This window comes from Sipha flava, unplaced genomic scaffold (assembly GCF_003268045.1).
Source record: "Sipha flava isolate LNK unplaced genomic scaffold, YSA_version1 249_pilon_pilon, whole genome shotgun sequence".
Classification (NCBI taxonomy): Eukaryota; Metazoa; Arthropoda; class Insecta; order Hemiptera; family Aphididae; genus Sipha; species Sipha flava.
Window position 1 is genome coordinate 2007988 of NW_020272898.1, and position 27252 is coordinate 2035239.

General features: G+C 26.8%; 3 protein-coding genes across 6 annotated transcripts; 2 read left to right on the forward strand and 1 right to left on the reverse strand.

Moving 5' to 3' along the window:
* Window positions 1–4316: 4316 nt before the first annotated feature.
* Window positions 4317–7595, reverse strand: LOC112684382 (rhythmically expressed gene 2 protein-like). 4 transcript variants are annotated; one of them, XM_025555886.1, is made up of 3 exons: window positions 7014–7031; window positions 6874–6934; window positions 4317–5288 (listed from the first exon to the last, which is right to left on the reverse strand). In XM_025555886.1, the coding sequence occupies exon 3, from the start codon at window positions 5278–5280 to the stop codon at window positions 4507–4509; it is 774 nt and encodes a 257-aa protein (XP_025411671.1). In that variant the 5' UTR covers window positions 5281–5288; window positions 6874–6934; window positions 7014–7031; the 3' UTR covers window positions 4317–4506. The 4 variants fall into 4 exon arrangements, with proteins under 4 accessions (XP_025411671.1, XP_025411672.1, XP_025411670.1 ...); XM_025555887.1 differs by lacking the exons at window positions 6874–6934; window positions 7014–7031 and adding an exon at window positions 7457–7595; XM_025555885.1 differs by lacking the exon at window positions 7014–7031 and having other exon boundaries at window positions 6874–6997.
* A 2141-nt stretch (window positions 7596–9736) lies between these two features.
* On the forward strand, window positions 9737–12190 carry LOC112684383 (proteasome subunit beta type-1). Its single transcript, XM_025555888.1, has 4 exons — window positions 9737–9943; window positions 10011–10200; window positions 10255–10491; window positions 11984–12190. The coding sequence occupies exons 1-4, from the start codon at window positions 9876–9878 to the stop codon at window positions 12155–12157; spliced, it is 669 nt and encodes a 222-aa protein (XP_025411673.1). The 5' UTR covers window positions 9737–9875; the 3' UTR covers window positions 12158–12190.
* A 10033-nt stretch (window positions 12191–22223) lies between these two features.
* On the forward strand, window positions 22224–27249 carry LOC112684380 (valine--tRNA ligase). The gene is made up of 17 exons (XM_025555881.1): window positions 22224–22501; window positions 22656–22838; window positions 23030–23154; window positions 23421–23585; window positions 23643–23844; window positions 23940–24228; window positions 24317–24441; window positions 24514–24776; window positions 24833–24917; window positions 24983–25159; window positions 25223–25344; window positions 25480–25736; window positions 25799–25926; window positions 25994–26146; window positions 26215–26415; window positions 26528–26821; window positions 26895–27249. The coding sequence occupies exons 1-17, from the start codon at window positions 22385–22387 to the stop codon at window positions 27114–27116; spliced, it is 3108 nt and encodes a 1035-aa protein (XP_025411666.1). The 5' UTR covers window positions 22224–22384; the 3' UTR covers window positions 27117–27249.
* The last annotated feature ends 3 nt before the right edge of the window (window positions 27250–27252 follow it).

Genomic DNA, 27252 nt, shown 5'->3' on the forward strand with positions numbered 1-27252 from the left:
TTTATGGTTATTATTATGATTATTACTATAAATATTATATTTATTATTATTATTATTATGAATAATAATAATAATAATCTAGAACGAAACGTTGTTGTATCAACAAAAATATTTAACAAATATTTATAAATATACATTATAATAATAAAATAGAGCATATATTATACGTAAGGCTTACTCGTAAGAAAATTTCGATCTTTTTTTATTATTGCTTATTTCATATACTCGTATTAATTGTTCGGCGTAAAACAATAGTCAATCGTGTGATTTGAAAAGAATATAATAACAATTATACTACATAATATAAACTCTGTATACCCACAACGACGACATAATCGTGTTAGTTAAATTGTAACGTGTACCGAGTACCTTCGTGTACAATCATTCATCAATATCATACCAATTATGTAGGTAGCCGACCTTTCATTGTACCATGAAAGACCCGTACACCCGTTGGTTTTAATTTCTGTGTACCCTCAATCAATGTCAGGATCGATATTGTCCACATCCCGACGTTATATTCATTAAGTGCCTGTACCGACTTACCGACCGACAGTGTACGATATTACTAATACCTTTCTCATAACGATATTCCAATTTTCCGTATATAAACCATCAGTTTCTCATTTATTCATGGATTGAGGTGAAGGGGAGGGTGAAGAAATAGATGCCACTAGTTGGTATAGATGTACAATACGAGTATTACGTTGGGTGGTAGGCGCACATAAAAAGTGCACAGAACCCGTGAACGATGTTTTTAATTTAATTTGAATCTACATTAAACATTCTTATTTTTATTCAACTTTTTACTTGTGATAATGTTAACGGTACAATACAAGGCTGCCCAATTTATTTTAAAAACTGGCTATAATATCAATTACATTTAAACGGTGGACCATCTTATAAACATTACTTGCTTTCAATTATCATTCACCAACACAAAGATAGTTAAATATATAGGTATTTAAATCAAACAAAGTTTTAAATTGCACATGTTTTAATAATTTAAAAAAAATGTAAAAAATATATATATATCAATGATGCTTATGAAGGAGCTTATAATTTTAAGCTTAATAATTTTTCAATATATTTTGAACCAATTCTGCTCAAAATCTGCAAGGCAAGATCATACGTTGCAGGGAAGTCTTCCTTTGGTACTCATTTGCAAAATGTTATTACATTTTTTGAAAAACGCTTTTGTGAACCGTAACAAAAGGCGGGTGTGGAACGACCGGCTGTAATCGGTTTTTTTTTATTTAAAATATTTCGAATAACAATTTACTATCTTATCCCACCATGACCATGTCTATAAACATAAAAATAATACCAATAAGCTAGCGAAAAATATGCATATAAAATAAAATACACAACTAAGTTAAATAAAGTAATAATAATAATTAAAAATACAATAGAATGTTCGTGAGCGAATTAAAATGCGTTAACGGGCCTAGTTTTGGACAGCCTTGGTATAATATGTATCCATAAATATAATTTTTTAAAGTTTATTTCAAATTTGGAAATATCAAAAAAAAAATATTCAATATTTTTACTATAGTAAATTATATTACGAAATAAACTTTATATTCAGAAAACAGATTTCGCATTGGGCAGAGTAGGCAACTACCTAGGATGGCAAGTATTGTTATGCTTTATTAAAATACATCATTCGTATAAAAAAAAAAGTAGAAAATCCCTTACTTAATATTTACGAAAAATAAAGTAGGTAATATTTAATCTTAATTGTCTAAACAATGATTCAACGGTAGTCCATAAAAATGATGATTGTACCTACTTTTTTTTATTAAAATGTGGTAGACATTTATTGACATTTTTCAAAACAGACAAAATAACTAAAAGCAAGAAAAAAATTATCTAAAAATTCAAATGGATTAAACAGCTATTATATTTAATATTTGAGGCCGGAAACTTTTAATACCTATATCCATAAAAAAGTAAATCCACCTCTGATTTTATTCCATTTTGTAACGCTATTATGAGACATTTATTTCGCTTGATTTGGGTCCCACGTTTCAATAAAAATATATCATACTAGTAAATACAACCCTCCAACATTCGTTTTCATTAAGTTTCCACATAAGATTAGTGAATAATATTGTATGCGATTACCTACTAGTGTGAACATGTTGAATCAACTCATTTCCTATTTCCAAAAATAATTACAACCAGACCTATATTCAAGCACCAATTATTAATTATTAATTTCAACTAACCATTTATTAATGGATTTATTAATGGATACGCTCGCTTCTTGCGTACAATTTACTCAATCGATTTACAATCGACTTAAGGGTTTTTGAAAATCGCAATATTCTTAATCAATTTATTTATCTTCTGGACAAATATACTTCAAAAAATGTTCTACAGCCCAAGATAAAAGCGTTCAATCCGATCCCACCTGCTTACTTTTATTTTATTTTTTAATCATGTTTTTTATAGCGAATTCTTTTCATCGTTTTTAATTCTGAAATTCAAAACTCACAACGTTATTACTTATGTCTAAACATGAACATAAAGAAATCGAAAATCATGATGAAATATTTTAAGTAAAATCTGGTTGTAGTGGATATTTGAAATATCCTAGATTTAAAGTTAATTATAAGAAAAAAGTTAATATGTACAATTAAAAACCAAACTCAACAATACTATGTCTATATACAATGTATCGCTTTTATTTTTAACAAAATAGGAATGTTCTTTGTAAATATTGTTATTGTTTTATTGAATATTTATACATTTTGTTCATTTGTACATAAAATCAAAACAAAGCAATTATTTGTAATTGCAAACAAACATTTAAACAAAGCTCATGATGACTGAGAAACTGTACTATTAATTATTCATTAAGGACGAGGAACTTACAATGTTTTTCCCTAATAAAATACCTATACTTTTTTTTAATTTTCCAATTAATTAATTTAAAAATATACATATATTATTATACTATTATATAATCAATTTTGCAATAATATTGCTTAAGAATATTTAAATAATAAAAATATATTATGTTTTGTAACTGCATAATAATAATAATCCAATTTGTTTTAACAAAAAAAAAAAAAAAGACAGTAGTAAATCAAAAATTATGACCCTTATTGTTATTTTTTTCAATTTGTTATTGAAAAATAATACAAAGTTATTCTAATTACTAAAAAATTTAATTCTAAAATTTTAGATATATATTGTTGAATTTTAGTAATTAGTATTCATCAATGTTTCTCGATGTATTATTTTTAATAGAAAACAAATTTATAAATATAAATAATTGTATATATTATATAAAGAGTAATATTTCAAAAAAAAAAAATTTAAAGATTACATAAAATGATGTAAAAAATTTGTAAAAACCTATTACAATAAAGAAGTTTTAGAAAATGAAAATTATAATAAAGTTAAAAAATGTTTTATTTTTTATATGTAATACCATATTATACAAAATATTATGTTAGAAAATTAAATTTGAGCAAATAAAAATAAAAGTATGTTTAACTATACTATTTTATTTACTAGTAAATATACACATATTTCTAACAAAATATTCAAATAAAAATGTTTAGTCAAAAATAAAAATCAACATTATTGTTCCTTTCATAACTAATCAAATGCATTGACTGAACCGTTTTTACTTTTTTGATTATTGTACTATCAAAAAATGAGTATCAGGAACATAGGCAATTTTTATATTCAAATACAACCTATGTTACTAATCAATTTTAAAGTTATTAAATTAATCTTTTATTTATCAACTTGTTTTGCTTACAACTAATTTTTTTTCTTCTAAAAACAAAAATATGAATAAAATAAATACACAATACAATTTTACAACACATAGGTACATAAAAATATCAAACATAATAGTGTTTTGAAATTTACAAAACATAATAATTAAAATATAATGACATAACAGATTAAGTTCTAGTTCAAATAATTTACCTTATATAATTAAACACTATTTACTATGGAGTTTATCTGTTTACCTAGTGAAGAATGACTTTTATTTACCAGTTACTATTGTAATTAACCCTCATTCAAAATTAAGTGTTTCCTTACAAATATTAATTATTTCTATGGGTATCTGATGTTTAATTAATGTGGCTTAAATTTAACAACCTCAGAACCACTACAAAAAACCAGGAAAAACATACACAGCACACATATTAGGTATAATATGTTTACATCACTCTTAACAAAAAAAACTTATAAATCAAAAATAAAAAAAAATTGAAAAAAAGGTTAATAGTTTTATATAATTTAAGTGTAAAAACTAAGCAAATATATAGGTATTTGATCTTTTAATTAATTATAAAATATATTGTACCGATTATAATAATTTATTAAAATATAAAAAGCGTTTAAATATGAAGGATATGTTAACATATGATTACATTTATACAAGTTTATACTAATAGATTTAAAAATTATAAATGATAATAAATAACATTAAGGTAATCAAAATAAATTCCATAAGGACAAAAACTATTAATATTGCTATTCAGAACAGATATTTTTTGCATTACATGATATTAAGAACATTTTCAGAGCGTTAAAATCATCAAATATATAACCATTTACATTTGGGTATTTTTTTATTATATTTTTATCAGTATGCACTAAACATGCTGACCATCCAGCATCTTCAGCACCTTTAAAGTCAAATAAATATGAATCTCCTATGTGCAAAAACAACTTTCGATTAAAATTTAATTGATAGTTGACATATGATTCAGCTTCTCTGAATATTTGAAAATTAGGTTTTTCAAACTTGGCTTCATATGAAGACAAAATAAATTTAAAATAATGAGAAAGACCAAGATTTTTTAACATATATTTAATTCTTGGATCATAATTAGTTATGACTCCCAATGTTATTTGTTCTTTATTTAAATACTCCAATAACTCTATAGCTCCATTCTGTACTTTAAACGTTTCTCCAGTACTGTATATAATCATTAAGTCATCAATTATTGCTTCCAAAGGTACATTGTCTGATATACTTTCTATATGAAATGCTCTATTAAAAACATTATGAGCATAAGTTCTCCAGTATTTTTCCCATCCAAGACCTGTATTGAGGCCAAAATTTGGATGTGTTTTTGTCATGAATGTCCAATTTTTATTAATCAAATCTTCAAGAGTTGACAATTTGACTTTTACTCCATATTTTTTAAGAACATTTGAGTATTCTATAGCAGGAGAACTTCGATATTTAAGTAATGTACCAGTTATATCAAATGTTATTAATTTAAATGCTTGACGATTCATTTTAAATTCTGAAAATTATCAAACAATAATTATTAGTTTTAGTTACAAAATACATTCTTTACTCTATGCAAAATACTCAACAAGACCGTTAAAAGTTAAATAAATAACAAGGTTTTAATGAATTTTATTTTTTTTTAAATAACAAGTAATAACCTATAACATGAATTTCTGAATTTAATATTATCCCGATTTTGCTTTTTTATCTGAACTTTCATAAAAACAGTATCTTAATAATTAATTAAATGATTAATTTAATACAACATGTTGATAAATTATAATAACTTTAAAACAAATTAATTTTTTAAGATTTTTAAAACAGATTAATAACATTTTAAATTTTTGATAAAAAATTAAGTTGATTAATACCTATATTGTAAGCTTTTCAAATATAATTCATAGATAAATTGATACAAATTAGGTACAAATCTCACCTTCAATTTAAAAGGTTAGATTGACAAAATAATAAAATCATATGAGTATAATCAAAAAATACATAAGCACCAGTTGTGACTAAAATTTGTGTCTATAGATACAAATAAATATCAGGAATAACTTAAAATATGTTAATATATAATAATATAATGTTTTTTTTTTGTTTTTTTTGTGATAAGTACCTAATAAGAAAGAGATTAAGTACAATGTGTAATATAAATTTGTATTATCTAAAAAATACAAGAAATATATAGAAGAAAACCTTGGCAGAGTCCTCTTGCAGGATTTGAATCACATAAAAGTAATTAAAAAATATAATTCTTCAAATTATATTAAATTTGATTTAATGATATATTTTTATAAAAATATATATTTCCTTATATATTTATTATGTTATTGCTGAAGAGATTTCTATATCACTTTCTCTTGAATTACTTTAGAGGTTTTTCCAGAAGACAAGAGAAAAGAGAGTATTAAAAAGATAATTTTGTTATCTATTGTTAACATTTTTAACAAATTATTGTAATTTGTTAAACTATAGGGTTATAAAAATCATAATGAATGATTATATTTAAGATACATAAAAGAGGGAATACAACATAGAACCTTACAATGAAAGTGTCAGATTAAATTTAAGTTAGGAATTAAACTGAATATCATAGTTTAATGCCTTATTATGATAGGAATTAATAATAGTAGTTTATTATTAATTCAAGAATTTTTGTTTCTAACATTTTTAACATTTAGGTACAGCAAATTAATTTTTTTTTTTCAAACAAATCAAGAAAAATAAAAAAAAATTAATAATTACTATAACACAATTGTGTTCATTGCAGCTTGTGACAATCATTAATCACCAGAGTTGGGATTTTACAGCATTTAAAATTGCATAAATATGCGCTATAATATCACCTTAAAAATTGCTGAATAAGCTCTAAAAATATGCAATGAAAAAAAAAAAAAAAAAATATATTATTTAATAATTTACGAGTACACGAAACGAATATGGATTGTATAAACTAATTCTACTCTCGCTCAATGATAATCAGCTATTAGTAGATTTAGTAAAAATCGACAAAAAAAAAAACCAACAAAATCAGCAGATAACAAATATTAGAACCAAATAACTAAAACGAAATTATTGTATTATATTATACCTACTTATATATTATCGCTGTAATTGTACAGAGTTGCATCAGCGTAATCGGTCTATTTACTTAATCTATACATTTATAATTTAATTTAAAATTAAAATTTTGAATCTTAAAAATTGGATTAACAAAAATAAAAAACACGTTTACCAAAATACAATTTCATAAAATATGCCTGATTTTGATTAAAACACAGGTAATAGGCAAAAAAGGCTTAAAAAACCCAAAAGAAACACTTTAAATTAAAAAACACAAAATTGCAAAAAAAAGCAAAATAAAATTTTTTATTTGAATTCTCTGTATCATGAAACACATTTTTAGCTTACTCTGCTATTTTTTAAGCATCTCATAAGAAATATGCAATTGTTCTAAAATCCCAACCCTATTGATCACTATTATCTTATCAATCACAATAACATGTTCATTAAAGTGATTGCTACAAATTCTATAAGAAATCAAAACATTTGAAATGGAACATTTGTGTCCATCCACAAATTTCTGACCTCTTCATCTGTTGGACACCTATTTTATTGTTATTTTTTTTTAATTATATTACTACAATATCTATTAATGTTTAATGTTTTATTATTTACTTGCGCAATTTTATTGGAGAATAATTGTCATTGTATCGTCGTTTACAAAACGGAATGAGCCATTTGTAAACCATATTGAAAAATTATTAAAATAACATTATACCTATTATAAAATACAAATATCAATGGTTAAAAATTCAAAACCAGTAATAGTCGGAAAATCAAAAACAGCTGATGTTTAATAATCGTAAACTCATATTATACATAGATCTTTTATGGTATACACAATAATTTTTATATCGTGCGTCAATTATCATAAAGTTGCCAGTGCCCTCTATCATGTGTTAGATTTCAATTCATAGGGCTGGTCTATGAGTATAAGGAGGAGCGTCTAAAAACAGGAATACACCTTATGCATGCTGCGCATGCGCGTAATTTATTCACCACTATCATAATGTTAAGCGGCCCATACACGGTCAATAATATAGATTAATATTCGATATTGTCAATAATATTGATCGTGTATTGGCAATATTGAAAGATTGATCAATAATATTGAACAGATTAAAAATATTTGATTTTTATTGACGTACTGTCAATAAAAATAAATTAATAAAATAAATTTGAGATCTTCTAATGTGTTACCAGTGACTAAGTAACGCGGAGTCAAGGAAAGTCTTTGGCTGGCTGAAATCGATTTTCGCATTATTATATTTTGTTTTTTTATTAATGAAGTAACTTAAGTTAAAAGTTCATCATAGCATGACTCGTTCATTCTTAATAAAAATTCAGTAGTCTTCAGGTTGGTTTAATCATAGCTCAGATAACAGATTTTCACAATTATACTTATATCGCTTTTGCAATCTCTCATTAGCCCAAAACCACTACTTCCATTTTTTCTTCCTTTTATCAAGAAAAGAAATGGCTAGAGCAAGAACTATTATAGTATTGTCTAAATTATCAGATATAATTGTTTATAATTAAAATGAATAAATTGTTTAAAGCAAGTTTAAATCTGATTTACTATTTTATAACGGACCTGGTAATTTGATAACGATATTATGTTTAAAAATTTTTCAATAATATTGACACGTTGATGGTCATCGTCAATGTTCGTCAATATTTTTTCAATAATAATGAACGTGTTTGGGTCGCTTTAGGCTGTTATTTCGACCATATAACCTATAGTTAACTATTCGCACATTTCCCATATTTTGTTATGCGCTATTATTAATTGCATTTTATTATAATACTTTGAAATGTAGCTTGACAGCTCATATATAGTATGTGTTCGTGTTACCCTCGGGTCTTAATCATTTCTTTCTAGATTGTTCACCCGATTTCTACTATTCATGATTTATGTGATCTCCCCTATGTATTGGTAGTTGTAAGGACCTACATTTATGTATGTCCGTAACAATATATTGATAACAGCCCATAGAGTAACTTTTGTAACAACCTTTCGACCATATAAACTATAGGTTATATGGTCGAAATAACAGCCTAAAGCGGCCTAAACACGTTCAATATTATTGAAAAAATATTGACGAACATTGACGATGACCATCAACGTATCAATATTATTGAAAAATTATTAAACATAATATCGTTATCAAATTACCAGGTCCGTTATAAAATAGTAAATCAGATTTAAACTTGCTTTAAACAATTTATTCATTTTAATTATAAACAATTATATCTGATAATTTAGACAATACTATAATAGCTCTTGCTCTAGCCATTTCTTTTCTTGATAAAAGGAAGAAAAAAACGGAAGTAGTGGTTTTGGGCTAATGAGAGATTGCAAAAGCGATATAAGTATAATTGTGAAAATCTGTTATCTGAGCTATGATTAAACCAACCTGAAGACTACTGAATTTTTATTAAGAATGAACGAGTCATGCTATGATGAACTTTTAACTTAAGTTACTTCATTAATAAAAAAACAAAATATAATAATGCGAAAATCGATTTCAGCCAGCCAAAGACTTTCCTTGACTCCGCGTTACTTAGTCACTGGTAACACATTAAAAGATCTCAAATTTATTTTATTAATTTATTTTTATTGACAGTACGTCAATAAAAATCAAATATTTTTAATCTGTTCAATATTATTGATCAATCTTTCAATATTGCCAATACACGATCAATATTATTGACAATATCGAATATTAATCTATATTATTGACCGTGTATGGGCCGCTTAACATTATGATAGTGGTGAATAAATTACGCGCATGCGCAGCATGCATAAGGTGTATTCCTGTGTTTAGACGTTCCTGTATAAGGTCTATGTGAAAAAATCATGATAGTAATTGATAACATATTTTTAGGTTATGTTGGATACATACTACATATTCAACTTGTCATTTCAAAATAAATTATTCTTAAACTATCTACATTTAATTGGTACTGTTGTACTTAACTAATCATTGTTTGAAACATTTTTTCGTAAGTGAATTAATTCGATAATTTTAAAATGGATACAGTTATTGATAGAGGTGCGCCAAAAGCCAGAAATTTTGAACCGTACGCAAGTAATGGAGGGTAAGTTGCTAGTAAAATGTACATGTTACTGTCACTTTTATTGATAACTCTATTTAAATATTTTTAGTTCAATCGTTGCTATTAGCGGAAAGGATTTTGTCATAGTGGCTTCTGACACTCGTCTTAGTGAAGGTTACATGATTTATACGCGTAAACAATCAAAATTATTCCAGCTGTCCGACAAATCGGTTCTTGGATGTACAGGATGTTGGTGCGACACATTATCACTGACTAATATTATTCAATCTCAATTGAAGGTAATTGTATGTTCATCTTAGTAACTAAATAATATTAATATTCACTTTTTTCAGTCATATTTGCATGATCATAATACAATAATGCAACCAGGTTCTATTGCCCAATTGCTATCCACTTTGCTATACAGCAGACGTTTTTTCCCATATTATGTATACAATGTTCTTGCTGGTCTGAATGAGAATGGTGAAGGTTGTTTGTACAGCTACGATCCTGTTGGCCATTGCGAAAAAGTATCTTACACGGCTGGTGGTAGTTCTGGTGTTCTCATGCAACCATTTTTAGATAGTTGGGTAAGTCAAAATTGTGAAAACATATGAATAAATATTTTATATGTATTTTATTAATATATAACACTAAGTACTGAAATATTTATTAAAGAATCAATTATCTACTTTAAAATGTATTTTTTTTAACTGTTACAGTATTTGTATCAACCTCAAAAAAATATCTAATCATTTTTATTATTGATACATTTCAATTAATTATTCATATTTGTGATTTTCATAGATGTACAAATTTGTGTTTATTTAATTTATCAAGGGCATGCCTTAGGGGAAGAGTGTTCAAACATCCCCAAAATGTAAATGAATTTATTAAAAAAACTATTCTTTAATATAATTATAATTTAAGTTTAATATTATAAACATTTGCTTGGGTTATTTTTATAATCCATTGTCAGTCTGTATATTTCTATAAAATTAATTATTAAATTAAAAATATTGAACCGTCTCCCCTCCCCTGGAAAAAATGTCAGCATGCCCTTGTAACCTATGACCATTCATGCGGAGCAACAATTTTTATTAGTTATAATTATAAATAGAATAATTTTAATTTAAATCAAATTGGATACGATACTAGCCATACTTAAAGAATATATTTCAACTGTTTATTAAGTTGGGACTTACTTTTTACTGGATAAAAGTAATACCGAGAACTGCACAAGAGGTGATAAGTTGTATAACAATGTGTATTCATTTATTTACCTAAATTAAATCATAGAATATTTAGTAGATTTTTAATCACTGAATTATTATTATTGAATCACTAATTATCAGTTATTTTGTAGTCAATAAATGTGGACAAATCATCTACTGTTTATTCATCTTAAATATCTGCCGCGTGTATTAGATGAAGTGCAATTAAAATAGTTTTAATTGATAATACGTTTAAAAAATTTCTTAATCAGTATTATCAGTGTTGACTTTTTTTTAAATATTTTACTATAAATATAAAAGTTAATATTTATTAGTACTTAATACTATATATATAAATATCTAATATTAGGAATGTTGTTTATTATTTAAATTTTTTACATTTTATCAACATTTAAAAAAAATGTCACCATAATTTCATTATTTATATGAATTCAATTAAGCTTAGTCAAATTAGCATAATACTTAATAATTTCATGGAATATAATGAAAACTATTTTCAGTATGTTATTAAATTACACTTAATTTAGATTTGTAAAACTATTACAATTTAAATAACACAATAATCTTGTTGCTGAAGGCAACTACTCTATTTAAAGTCTCAACTTTTATGTTAAGAAATTAATTAAATATATGATACTACAATTTGTCAATCATATAATTAAAATAAAAACCTGGTAAAATAGTATAAAAAAAGTTGCAATTTCTCTTATTTATTTTATCAGAAACCTTTTTTAAGTCAAACAATAAAAAATAATAAATAAATTTTATTATTAATCATTTATAATTTATTATAATTAATAAAAAATAAACTTATTTATTTTATTTACATTTTTTTTTCTTTTGTTAGTTGGGAAAACGAACAGTTGATAGCCCTGTATCCGAAGAAGAAGCACTGAACTTGGTAAAAGATGCATTTACTGCTGCTGGAGAACGTGATATATACACTGGAGATGAAGTAGTATATAACATAATTAAGAAAGATGGAATCAAGTCTGGTGTTGTTCAACTTCGTAAAGATTAAATATTCAAACAAAAATACAACATTATTATTAATTTTTTGTATCAATTCTGTATTTCATGGAACTAATTAAATATTAAATAATTTGAAAAGAAATAAGTTAATTTATTCCCTTTTAACAATAATTAATTTGGAATAATGACCAAGAAGTTAAAGCTTTCATTCCTTAATAATAATAAAAATAAAATTTAAAATAAACTATGATGTTTTAATCTTTATTGCCATAATCTAATAGTGAATACTTTTAATGAAAATAATATCATAAGACCAACTAAGTTTTGATTGTTGGTTTACTTATATATTATGATTCTCCTAAAAGTCATCAATGTTATGTTATTAATATCTTAAATAATTCCATACCAAATTATGTATACATTTTAAAAAATATTCAGATGGCAAATTACATGTTTCAGAAAGCAGAATAATAAATTAAAATAAATTGAATTATTATTTGAATCAGTATTCTATCATACTATTACTTGAATCATTCTATGTTTAATCCTTAGTTTATTTTTTAATTTTTTTTAACAATGAAACAAAATATTTGGTGGATTTGTATCTACTATATAGTAGGTTAACAATGGAAAATATATTTTGATAGTCAATCATTTGTACTACAGTAAAGCTTAAGTGATTTTTGAATATAAAATGTACTTGGTTTTAGCTACACTCTAATATAAAAGTGTGTACTTTTAACACATCATGATACAACCTGTTTATCAAAAGTGTATCGATGTACATATTTTTTTACTAATTGGTTACCTAAAAAGTATTTTATTTTCTTTAATAAGTTGATCTTAATAATTAACTTATACATTTTACATTGGTCCTCCACACAAGTATGTCTCAGTGAAGCCCAGTAATATAGATTTAAATTTAAGTAAAAAAAATAAATAAAAAATACTATTATTAGATTTATGAAAATCAATATAGTATTGATAAATATTATTAGAAAATACGATAATTATGCACTTTTTTCATTGTTTACTTATATCGAAATTGTAACTGAAAACTAATCTAAAAGAGTAAAAAATCTCCTGAATAAGATCAAGTAATTTAGCAAGTAAATAATAATCTAGATATTAAATATATATAAATGAATCCCTATTTCCCTTGGTCATGTCATCATGCGTGAACGGCTGGATCGATTTCGCTAATTTGTTTTTTTGTTGTATTCGTTATTGTCAAGATAGAGATCTCATACGTCCCATATTTGAATAAAGTGTCCCGATACAAGTATAAAAATAACCCTTTTATCCTGTATAATCCATTTCGTATATACCATATTTTAAAAATTAAAATTTTTAATATCATTATGTTTTTTTAAATTTTGTATTATTGATAAACTATAATATCTAAATCAAATGATAATTAATGATATTTGATTATACAGTAAGTTCCGCTTAATGTGATCACTGGTTTATAGAATCATCCGTTTATTAGAATCAAAAATGAAAATCTCAAACCAAATTGTATGCTACTAATGTTAAATTGACCTTTTATTAGAATCACTAAGTACCGGATAATTGAATCACTTTTATGAACAATCTTATCGTTTTTATGGTATCTCAAACTGATTAATTTATAAAAACCATTTTATTTTTGAATTTATCAGTATTATTGTATATCATTGTACATTATGTCAATCAAATAAATAAAAAACATGAATATGATTTTTAATTTAATTTCAGGCTAATATGAATACTAAATTGTTAGATTGTCAAGTTCAATCAAAAATAGATGGCTTTTTTAATTTATTTTAAATGCATTTATTTAATTTTATTTTTATATATTAATATTATTTTATTTTATTCAAAATTTTATTTTATTTCAAGCATAAATGTAGAATCATTAAATAAAAACAAATGTAAAAATCAATAATTTTATTAAAAAATTATAATTATGTATATATGTATTAGAAATTATTAAATATCTAATTATAAATAAATAATTGAATTATAAAAAAAATTGTTGTAATGCTTTTTAGAATCAACCGGTTAATAGAATCAAAATGACCTGTACCAAAGTGATTACATTAAGCGGAACGTTTTCAGCACTTAATTGCTTAAAAATTTTTTTAAGAAGCACCATGTCGGAAAACAAACTGAATGGGTTAGCTATGGCTAATATAAATAAAAAAGAGCAATTCCATGAAAGTGAAATAATAACTGAATTTGCCAGAAATTCACCTAAGAGAATGCAGCTGTCAGAGTGGAGCAAGTGACTGAACACTGAAACCAAAATTATTATTATTATTATAAATTATATATTAATAAATATTTTTAAAACTATACTAAAATGCTTGAATTACGTTTAGAAACTTGGAGGTAGATGGTGGGGGGGGGGTTAAGGGTGAATTCTCATATCCTCTCTTACCTTACTTATCCAAAAAAAGTGTTTAACCCCTCCCATTTAAAAATCTTGGCTACGCCACTGCCTCCCATAGGCTCTATACACACAATTAATTATAGTCGTTACTCGTTATAATTTGACAATTATTATTTAAAATATTATGATCAGCTGATTTGGTTGAAAACAGAGACGTGTCTAGGACCAAACTTCAGGACAGGCCTGGTTATAAAATTAGTTTGTATAGTCATCACATTTTTAAATTTAAGGAACATTTTATTATACTTTTTAAGTCATAAGTATGACGTGTAACATGACGTACAAATATTAAGAACTATTTATAATATGAGTATTTATTTGATAAATTGAATTCGCCGGTTTTTCATTTTGCGAACTCGTCAATTATTTTAGTAGGATCTTTCAACAACTCCAAACTGAACTCTCGATTAATATCAGTGCTGAATTATGAAGATGCGTAGTAGTCATAGATGCTTAGGCGGATATCATGGGGGCTTAGACCCCCCCCCCCCAAATATTTTAACAGCTCCCTAAAAATCGAAACTTTGTTAGAAATTTTATTCGTTGTTTTTATAATTTATTTATAATTATCTGTTCATTTTTTTTGAAAATCGTAAAATAAGAAATAATAAAAAACTATTTACAATAACATTAACAATACCAATTATATAGTTTAGCTACTTGCGAAAGAAGTTTCAATGCAATGAAAAAAATGAAAACTTGGCTAAGGACATTATTGGTTCAAGATAGGTTCAGCAATCTTTAAATACCTACTATAAATTGAAAAAGATTTATCGAAAAGTATAAAAAGGGATGATATTTTGAGTATCTTTGCATATAGACAAATATTTGTTATTAAAATAAAATATTAATTATTTTTAAATATACGTTATTTAGTGTTTTTTTTAATACAATTTAAACATATCTATATTTTTAATGATAATAAGTCTTACTTGTGTATGGGAAGGGGGTGTGGGGGCGAAGCCCTTGCGGGTTATTTTACATTGAATTATTATAGCCCCCCTAAAAATTCAACCAAATGTCTGCCTATGCATAGATATCTGTAAATATGTTTTGATTCTTCACATAGTTGAAAAACTTCTTTCGGCTGATGCTGAACTTACTGTAATAACCAACACACGTTCAATAATCGATTTAATCTCCTCAAATGACTTTCCCATATCGCATATTTCTTTGTAAAATCCATAATATTTTTACAGCCAATGTACATATTTTTTGCTAATCTGCATTGACTCAATACTTTATTCGAAAAATATTTATCATCGTCATAATAATTCGTAAATTTTAAAAAAAAATTATTATTTAAAAAATTGTTTAATGTCGGATTAAATACTGATATTGCAGTTAAAAAATCGGAATTGTCATTAAATCTTTTGTTCATTTCACTTAATATATTATCTACCACTGTAAAATACATAACTCGCATATTTGGAATCGTAATACCATTACTTTTAAAACCAGACGTTGAAGTTATAACATAATCAGTTAATGCACTATCAGTACCGGATTTACAAATTATGTAACCCGGGGCACAACATAATATTAGCACCCCTAAAAGTTACCAATAAAAAATGCATGTGTCCTAAAGTGTATCAGAATACGGATTATTATAGGCAACTTAAATTTTAAATATTTACTCAATAAATAAAGAAATTATATATATATTTAATATTTATATATTATGGAAATGTTTATTTTCAATAAAAAACAAATAATTTAGAACTTAAACCTATATCATAACTTAATGAAGCCTTAGAATCTATAGTAAAGTAAAATAATAATTTTCTTGTTTCTATTTAATAATAATTTTTCTTGATTTTTTTGATGCGAATTCGTTAATGATATCTTTATAATTTATGAACTTCGTGCTCAATGGATATCATTGACAGGTTATTTAATCTTGTTTGTTTTGTAGTTGATCTTAAATATGATTTAATTAGTTTCAGTTTACTAAAACTGCATTCACAAGATGCCGATGTTACGGGTAATGTTAAAAATATTTGATAGGCTGTAAATATGTTGGGATAAGCATCTTGAAGACCATTTTTAAGAATAAAATTTAAAATTTCATGTGAACGAGCATTTATTAATTTATTTTCCAATTGAATTACATGTTGAGTAAAACTATCCAACTCTAAAATTAATTCATTTTTGTCAATGTCTTTTTCATATTTTACACAAAAGTCCATAGCATGTTTTTTTAATTGAATTGTTGGCATACTAAATAAAAACTTTCCATCTAAAAAAGAAAAATCTTTTACAGCTTCATCAATGGAATCAAATCTTTCTTTTAAACCGTTCAAGATTCTATCACAGACGTTTTTCATTAAAATTTTAAATTTATTTTCTTCGGATAATTTTGATGATTCGTCCTCCGCTAATTCACCAGGCATTTTTTTCTTTTTTCTAGCTCGAATCGACGGAAATACCGGTTCTATTGATAGCTTAGATGATTTTTGTTTTGATTCATCAAGTGCTTCTTCAATACCTTCTTCCCTAAATTTCTCAATAAAATGTATCAGACCTTTTAAGTGTTGAGTCGCTATATCTATTGTAATGTTCTGTTTTTGTAAAATCACATTTACTCTATCAATTGCAGTTAATATTTTATTCCATATGATTAACATACATATAAAATTAAAATTTGTTATCCCTTTCAACAAACAATTTAATTCAACACTTGCTTCTTCACATAAATTACTATTTTTAAGTAACATACAGACATGAATAACTTGGGCTAACTGCAAATATAATGATTTAACTGTGCGTTGCTTTGCAGATCATCTGGTCGTACTGTAACCTTTCAATGAACATTTAAGATGTTCTTTAAGAATATCCTATCTCTGAGTAGAACTAGAGAAAAAATTAAACAATTTTTGAAATATCGTCCACTGAACAGTGAAGTAAACGCTAAACACTGTTATAATAAATAAGTACAACTGTTAAATAGCAGAAAATACACACACATGAATACGCAATGCTTTGTTATCGGCTTATCATTGTCCAATTAGTTCGTCTACGACTAACCGATACAAGTATACAACATTGGTTTATATTAATTGCAGAGTGGCTCGGTTGTGTTTTTGGCTATTTTCAGCAAAATGATAAAATCAATAATATAATATGATATGAAATGACAAATATCTTATCTTAATCTTTACCAGTGTGACTATTATGAATTAAAACTATTTAATTTGAAATACTTATGTAATTCAATACAAAAGATTCAATTTGTTTTTAAAAAAAATTAAAATGTAATAAAAATGATGAGTTAAAAATTTGAAATTCGCGCCCCTCTAAAATTAGCGCGCCCGGGGCATGGGCCCCGGATCGTCCCCCCCCTAGATCCGGTACTGTGCACTATTAATATTCAAAAAATATGACAAAATGTTTGCAAAATGACGATAATAAAAATAAAAAATTGCATCCAATTGAACTGAATATTCAATTCAAGGGTATATTTTATACCAAGAACTTTGAAAACAACGTTGTTTCTTACCAATTTTTCGACGGGGAAAATTAATGATTGGCTGTATATGTTTTTTATCACAATTTAAACTAATATCGAGAACTTTTGCATTAAATGAATCGTTAGAAATAGAATTGTCGTTTAGTTTTACAATTTTTTTTGGTGGTTGATCTACTATATCATGATTATCATTTACTGTTCTTGTTGATTTAGGAACAGGTTTAAAAAATTGGTTAATTATTTTATTATAAATTATCAATTTTAACAAAATACAAAAAAAAAAAAAACAATTTATAATAGTTTTAAAATATACACACAAAAAAATACCAAACGAAGACTCACTCATGGGCAGGGCCGGCGCTACGGGGGGACGAGCAGGGCCCTTGCCCGGGGCCTCGCGCTTTTATAAGGGCCTCACGGATCGAAACTTGTGTATAATAATATAAATATACCTAGACGCCATTCTTATAAAAGAGCCTCGCGGTATATTTTACCCAGGGCCTCGCAAAAGCTAGCTGCTTTTAACCCCTGCTCACGGGCTCGATTGTCAACCGTGACAATAAATTAAAAGTCGGTACTAAATAAAATATTCGTTATCTAATAGCAATGTCATAGTTTTTGACGCTCAACACTACGGCGGTGATCGCCGACCAAACGACGACGGTCGTCGGATCGTATAATATCAATATCAGGGATGGCGAATCTTTTTTAGTTCAAATGCCAAATTATTCCTTTTTAGGTATTGAAAATCGTTCACGTGCCCGAAAAAAATTATATTTTCTAAGACTATATATAGAATTACAGATTTATTATATTATTTTTAACAAATTTTAGTCATTATTAGTAGAAACACAAGCATAAATGGTTTCATTGGTCAAAACGTTTCTTCTCTTCGATTTAATTAAATTTGTTATAGCAAATAAGCTTTCACAAATATAAGTTGACAAAAAATATGAAAGCATAAGGAATATTGTCATTTTTAAAAAGTATATAATTTGTTTATTTTAATTTCTTACAACCAACATTTTATAAATAGTATATTTTTTTTTACAGTTTTTAATAATTTCGATTTTTTGCGCGTGCCATTAAAATTTGGTCAACGTGCCATTTTTGGCACCCGGGCCATAAGTTCGCCACCCCTGATCTATATAGAAATATGAGGTATTTCCAAGAAGCGCTTGAGAATTCCCGATAAATTTTACGATTATTAATTTTATTTATAGACAAATAATTATATTGTGTACAGCAAAAAAAAGATAAAAAATATGGTCACACAATTGCCTATGCAGTATGTTGATGTACTTATATTTTACACTCAGTATTCAGTATTCACTTATATAAATATAATTTTAAAATGCATATTTTGGGTATACTTAAAGGTTAAAAATCAGGGTAGGCCCGGGCCTACCAGGCCTACCCGCTGGACACTCCTCTGGTTGGAAATACAATTACTCGTAGAAGAATTACAACTAAGCTAACAAATCGAGCAAACCCTCAAAATATGACATCTGATGAACAGTACTTTAGAATGACTATATTTTTATCTTTCTAGGACAAATTTATATCTGAAGTTAATGATCGTTTTTTAAACCATAAAAATGTTTTAAGGAGTATGTTAAAGGTACTTCAACATTCAGTTAATAATTATAATTAATTTTCTGTTTCTAAATGTTATCTATTTTTCTTTTTCATAATTTAAATTTTTTGTTACTAGATTTTGAATGCTTATTTCATTCAAAATTTTCTGACGAAGACAGGAATGAAATTAAACATTTGGTTTATTTATATTCCCTCACAATTGATAAAAACAATATTATTGCTGTACTCAAGATGTGGAAATTGAAATTGGCTTCTAGTAACTTAAACCTAACTAAAAATGGATTAGAAGCTTTAGACAATTGCGATGAAGAAGTATATCCAAATATCCATTTTTTATTAAAAATATTTGTTAGTTTGCCTGTTTCAACAGCAACTCCAGAGAGAAGTTTCTCTAGTTTAAAACGCCTCAAGATCTATCTGCGTAATGCAATGAAAGAGCTTTATTTAATAATAATTATATAATATAATAACATTATTTGTTTAGACACGTTTAAATGGATTATCACTGTTGTCAATTCGTCGAGACATACGCTTATCAGTTGAAGAAGTTATAGATGAATTAGGTATCAAAAAAAACAAGAAAATTAGATTTTGTATTTTAATAACAAATAAGTATTTGATTTTGGTTTTGGTTTAATAAAACATTACAATGTTACAAAAAACTTGGGAGTATGACAAAAGCGTACATATGGTTTTCATTGATTACAAAAAAGCATATGATTCAATACATAGAACGTCCATAATCAAGATTTTAGAAGAGTTTGGAATGCCTAGTAAGTTAATAAGCCTCGTCGAGTGCAGTATTAGTCACACTGACATAAAGGTAAAAGTAGGACAAACGTTATCGAAAACGGTTCAAGTGACAACTGGACTAAGGCAGGGTGACGCCATATCACCGGTTTTATTCAACATAGTATTAGAAAAAGTAGTTAGAGAAGCAGCCTTAGATAAGGAAGGAGTAAAACTAGGAGAAAACAACATTGGAATATTGGCATATGCAGACGATATAGTCTTGATGGCAGAAAGCAAAGATAAACTCAAAGAACAATCAAAACAACTCATAAATGCTGCTAAACGTGTAGGCCTAGAGATTAACGCAGAGAAAAATGAGTATATGGTCGTGCAAAGACATGAACAAAAAGGCTGTCGTAACGAGGTCCTGGAAGTCGAAAACTACAAATTCAAAAGAGTGCAGCAGTTCAAATACCTTGGCACACTAATTACACAGCAGAATGAAATAGGTACGGAAATAAAAGCAAGATTACAAGCTGCCAATAAATGTTATTTTGGCCTGACAAAGTTATTAAAATCTAGAGTAATCTCGAAAAATCTGAAGTCCCAAATATACCAGACACTTATCAAGCCAGTGGTGACATATGGGTCAGAAACTTGGACCATGAGGAAAAACGACGAAAATGCTCTTTTAGTGTTTGAAAGAAAGGTACTGAGAAAAATCTATGGACCATGTAAAGACGAACATACAGGTGAATGGAGAATACGTAAAAACAAGGAACTTCAGGATTTGTATCAAAGACCAAGCATTAAAGAAGATATCACCAAAAGAAGACTGAAGTGGGCAGGACATTCTTGGAGAAAAACAGGGTCATTGATAAAAATAGTACAAGAGAATGCACCAAAAGGAAAACGACCACTTGGAAGGCCGAGGTTACGCTGGGAAGATAGGATCAAAGAAGACATAGAGAAAGTGAGACCAGGATTGGATTGGAAGGAGTTAGCTTTAGATAGAGAAACTTGGAGACAAATCTGTTGGACGACATGGTCTTGAAGGCCGAAGTCATGGAAGAAGAAGAAGAAAACATTTAATCTCAAGTAATGCGTTGTGTATTATAATTTTGGCAAACATAGAAAGTATATTTTATATTAATGAGCTTTTATAATTCCTGGAAACTTGTGGGGGGGCTTAGACCCCTCAAGTTAATAATTACCGTAAAGTCATATCCCCCCATGACAAAAACCTAAATACGCCACTAGTGAGAGAGCCATATTGAATTTTATAACGAAATCAAATTACACGTGGCTGTGAATACTGAATTGGGCTTTTTGTCTGGTTCATTAATGAAAAATCAAATAAAACACAAGCGTAACTTTCAAAACACAAACAAAGAAAAAGAACTATATAGAAGTCGGTTTTAAGTGGATCCGACATTAGATAAAAAAAAAATCACAAATATTAAGGATTCACCCGATTTAAATATTACTAAACATTTTACTTGTAAATGTTGAACCTGAATTAAAGAAAAATTTGAGTCCCCCCCCCCCCTTGAAGTAAGTATAAATACGCCCCTGGAATTATCTATAGTTTCACATAGTTCCAAAATAGTTACAAAATATTGATGAATGTTTGATGTAGATATGACAAACGGAAGCTGTCCCACCACAAACGGAAAAAATTGTTATAAAAATAATAAAAAAACAATACAATCAAATAAAATGTATTGACATTTTGAACACACTGGTTTAGAATATGTGCAATAACCATAGAGTAATAACTGTAAATCCAATGTGACCAATCTAATGTACACGAATAATGATAAAATTGTGATTTTTTATAAATTTTATCATAACAGTAGAAAAAATGTGAAAACATTGCCGTGTGGCATGATCACCATTAATTGATAACGTGATTATTTCTTGGGTTTCGGCTCATTTTTAAATTACCGTGTTTATTAGATTAAAATCCTTCACAATTAAGGTTGATTATTTTATACTGATTTGTAATCCTATAAATAATTTACAGTTGTCATTAAATTACTATGGAAGAGCCACCAGTAAAAACAGCTAAGCAGTTGGAAAAGGAAGCAAAAAAATTAGCTAAATTGGAAAAGTTTAAACAAAAAGTAGATCAAAAACAAAAAGCACCAAAAGAAGAAGTATGCTCTCTTACTTAAAATTATTATTTTTCATGTTAGACACTTGTATATTGATTTATAATATTAATAACTGATTTGTAGCAATTAAATTGTATGCTTATATAATTATATTAGCCTTTATTTCTCATGAAATAACTAAATAATTTCTTTTAAGAAAAAAGAAAAAAAGGAACCAATAAAAAAAGAAAAAGGAGTAACATTATATGAACATGATACTAAACCAGGAGACAAAAAAGATATTGCATGTCCAATGCCTGATTCGTATAGTCCTAGATACGTTGAAGCAGCATGGTACAGCTGGTGGGAAAAAGAAGGATTTTTTAAACCAGAATATGGGGTAAACTTTAGTTTTATTATCATCAAATTAAATTAAATTAATTAAATTAATTTCAATTTTATTATTGTAAAGCATACTTAGTTATTTAAGAAAAAAATTATTTTTCCAATAAATTTAATTACTTTTCAAAAACTTGACTTATTTTGTAGCACCTAGATAATAATAGTAATAATATACTTGTACAATTTTAGAAAAACCTACAAGAAGACAACCCAAACGGAAAATTTATTATGATTATTCCACCTCCTAATGTAACTGGATCATTACATTTAGGACATGCTCTCACTAATGCAGTAGAAGATGCAATTACTCGTTGGTAAATATTATGTTTTCAACTATTATAAATTTTTAAGATCAGTAGCACACACAGGTTTTTTTAGCAAGTAAAGGGAGTTGTGCTATTTATAATTTTGAGATTAATTTTGTACAACCCTATTCAAACATATCATAAAATGTTCATAAAGAAGATATTTTTATGGGGGGAGGTTATAACCTCTTAACCACTACCACCCATGTGTGCTCCACTGTTATAGACTATATAAACAAATATAAAAATAACACTGTGTCTTAAATATTAATTAGGAATCGAATGAATGGAAAAACCACACTATGGAATCCTGGATGTGACCATGCTGGAATTGCAACTCAGGTAGTTGTTGAAAAAAAATTATGGCGTGAAGAAAAAAAAACTAGACATGATATTGGACGTGAAAAATTTATTGAAAAAATTTGGGATTGGAAAAAAGAGTGAGTAATAATTTAAAGTTAAATCTATTATAATTTTAAAGTTTAAATATATTCTAGGAAAGGTGATCGTATATATTTGCAGCTGAAGTTGTTAGGGTCCTCATTGGACTGGGATCGTGCTTGTTTCACTATGGATCCAAAGCTTAGTCGAGCAGTAACAGAAGCTTTTATACGTTTACATGAAAGTGGTGATATATATAGAAGCAATCGCTTAGTAAATTGGTCATGTGCTTTAAAGAGTGCAATTTCTGATATTGAGGTTAATTGATATTCTATAAATATATATATTAGTTAACTATAAATATTGATTTAAAATATAATTTTATTTGAAATTAAATTTTTACTAATTTATAGGTAGACAAAATTGAACTACCTGGTCGAACTTTCTTATCTATACCCGGTTATGCAGAAAAAGTTGAATTTGGTGTTTTGGTATCTTTTGCTTATGAAGTTATTGGAAAAGGTGAAAAAATTATTGTTGCTACAACTAGGATTGAAACAATGTTGGGAGATACAGCTGTAGCTGTTCATCCATCTGATTCTAGGTACAAACATTTACATGGCAAATTTGTGCAACATCCATTTTGTGACAGGAAGTTGCCTATAGTTTGTGATGATTTTGTTGAAAAAGATTTTGGAACTGGTATGTTTTTAAATTTTTTATGTTTAACATGACATTTTTATAATGGTAATATAATTCAAGTATATATTATTATTATAATTATTTTCAGGTGCTGTAAAAATAACTCCTGCTCATGATCTAAACGACTATGAAGTAGGTAAACGCTTGAATCTACCATTTTTAACAATATTCAATGATGATGGTGTAATCATTGGTGATTGTAAGCAGTTTAATGTAAGTTGTTTAAAATAAATGAAATTATTTTCTTGGGTTGAACTTTATCAAATTCTATTTTTTTTTTTAAAGGGATTGAAAAGATTTGAAGCTCGTAAAGTTATTTTAGAGGCATTGAAACAAAGGAATCTTTATTGCGAAACAGTTGACAATCCAATGGTTGTACCTATATGTAGTCGATCTAAAGATGTTGTAGAACCACTCATTAAACCACAATGGTATATTCGTTGTGACCAAATGGCTAAACAAGCATCCGAAGCTGTCACAAATGGTCAACTTAAAATTGTACCATCTCAACACAATAAGACTTGGTTTCATTGGATGGAAAACATTAGGTAGTTATAAAATAATAATAAGCTTCAATCCTTTAATAATTTTTATTTTATTTTAGGGATTGGTGTATATCAAGACAACTTTGGTGGGGTCATCGAATCCCTGCATATTTTGTTACTTTTACTGATCAACCTCAAAATTCAGTATGTTGAAAAATAAATATGAAAACCATTCTAGTTATAATATTTAAATAAATATGTTTACTTAGCTTAATGAAGATGATTGCTGGGTGAGTGCATATTCTGAAGAAGAAGCCTTACAAAAAGCAATCAGCAAATTTAATGTTCCAAAAGAAAAGATTACACTTAAACAAGATGAAGATGTCTTAGACACTTGGTTTTCATCAGCTCTTTTTCCCTTCTCTATATTTGGATGGCCCGATCAAGTATACAATTACTATATCATTTTTTGATAGCAAAATCTACTAGTATTGTTTTATTTATTTTAGACTAATGATTTAAAGTTGTTTTTCCCTGGAACTCTACTAGAAACTGGTTATGATATTTTATTCTTTTGGGTAGCTCGAATGGTTTTTTTTTCTCAGCGCTTACTGGGTTGTTTACCATTTAAGTAAGTAAAAGTTTTATTTATTATGTGTATACTTGATAATAGTAATCTAAAAAATTGAATTATTAAGCTTAAAGAAATAAAATAGTAAACTTTTATTTTGATTCTTTTGTATTTTACAATGTTGTTTATAAATAGGACAATATTTTTGCATTCTATTGTACGTGATGCTCATGGTCGTAAAATGAGTAAATCATTGGGTAATGTTGTTGATCCAATAGATGTTATTAAAGGTATATCTTTGGAGCATTTAAATAAGCAACTCTTAGATAGTAATTTGGATATGAAAGAAATAGAAAAAGCTAAAGCTGGACAGAAACAAGATTATCCTAATGGAATTCCAGAATGCGGAACAGATGCATTACGTTTCGCTTTATGCTCGTACATGTCTCAAGGTGCGTTTATGAAATATTCAAATTTAACAAATCATAATTTTAATTATTTTATTTTTTTATAGGACATGATATAAATTTGAGTATTCTTCGAGTGCAAGGTTATCGTTTTTTCTGCAATAAACTTTGGAATGCCATAAAGTTTGCACTTATGTATTTTAAAAAAGAATTTGTACCATCTCCATTATCACAAGTAATTTATATAAGATAATAAACATATTTATTTATCAATTATATAAAATAATCCTAATATCTATTAGAACAAAAACTTGGATAACATGGATACTTGGATTTTAAGCCGCTTAGCGCTAGCTGTAGAACTATGTAATACATCATTTGAAAACTATGAACTTAATGGTGCTACAACCGCGTGCTATAACTTTTGGTTATATGATTTATGTGATGTTTACTTAGTAAGTTACAATAATTTATTTTAATTTTTTTTTTTTTAATAATTTAATATTGTGAATATTAATTTTAGGAATCACTTAAACCAGTATTTGCATCTAATAATGAGAGTAAAACTCAAATTGCTCAAAATGTTTTATTTAATTGTTTGGACACTGGTTTGCGATTATTATCTCCATTTATGCCATTTATTACTGAGGAACTTTACCAAAGATTACCACATTTTGATACTACTAAATATCCAAGTATATGTGTTGCTCCATATCCCTTACCTGTAAGTAAAATAATACTGATATTAATCAAATATTATGTACGTTATAATATAATAGATGTATTTCATTAAATTACATAAATAGTTAATAATAATAAATTATACTATCATTTAGATAAAATATTCTTGGCGAAATTTAGAAATTGAAAATGAGGTTGAATTTATTCAAAAAATTGTACATAGTATTCGTTCGGCTTTATCAGATTATAATGTTCCTAAGAGTTCCAAAACTGAAACATATATTATGTGTACTGAACAAAGAACATTAGAAACTGTTGCAAAGTTTAAATCAGAGATAGCTACATTTGCCAATTGCAGTAAAGTGGAACTTGCAGATACTTCTTCTATGCCGACTGGATGTGCTATTCTATCTGTATCTGATAAATGCCAAGTACATCTTTTACTGAAGGTAAACTATTTTAAAAATTTAGCGCAGAACATGCATTTTATTAAGAAATATTTAAAATATAATTTTTAACTAGGGCTTAATTGATACTATTAAAGAAGTGGAAAAATTAAAAAAAAAAAGCGATTCCTTAACTCTAACCGTGCAAAAACTAAATAAGGCAATGAGTGTTGCAGACTATGAAACAAAAGTTCCTGAAGATATTAAAAATGCAAATAAAGAAAAACTTAGGCAGTCGCAAGATGAATTGGATAGACTTGTTGAAGCGATTGAAGTACTAAAAATAATGGATGCTTAATAATAGATATCAGATAAAGCCATTTTTCTACTTCTTATTTTTTCTATGCCTCTTAGGTTAATGGTTTTATTTCATATATTTAAATATATTTTTTATTGGCTTAAATAAATAAATGATTGCAATTTTCATTGAATAT

Coding starts and splice junctions, on each gene's coding strand:
- LOC112684380 (XM_025555881.1), top strand. CDS start 22,385: ATGGAAGAGCCACCAGTAAAAACAGCTAAGCAGTTGGAAAAGGAAGCA. Junction 24,442..24,513: donor GTGATTGTAAGCAGTTTAAT/GTAAGTTGTTTA, acceptor TTTTTTTTAAAG/GGATTGAAAAGATTTGAAGC. Junction 26,416..26,527: donor TTGCTCCATATCCCTTACCT/GTAAGTAAAATA, acceptor ACTATCATTTAG/ATAAAATATTCTTGGCGAAA.
- LOC112684383 (XM_025555888.1), top strand. CDS start 9,876: ATGGATACAGTTATTGATAGAGGTGCGCCAAAAGCCAGAAATTTTGAA. Junction 10,201..10,254: donor TTATTCAATCTCAATTGAAG/GTAATTGTATGT, acceptor CACTTTTTTCAG/TCATATTTGCATGATCATAA. Junction 10,492..11,983: donor AACCATTTTTAGATAGTTGG/GTAAGTCAAAAT, acceptor TTCTTTTGTTAG/TTGGGAAAACGAACAGTTGA.
- LOC112684382 (XM_025555887.1), bottom strand. CDS start 5,280: ATGAATCGTCAAGCATTTAAATTAATAACATTTGATATAACTGGTACA.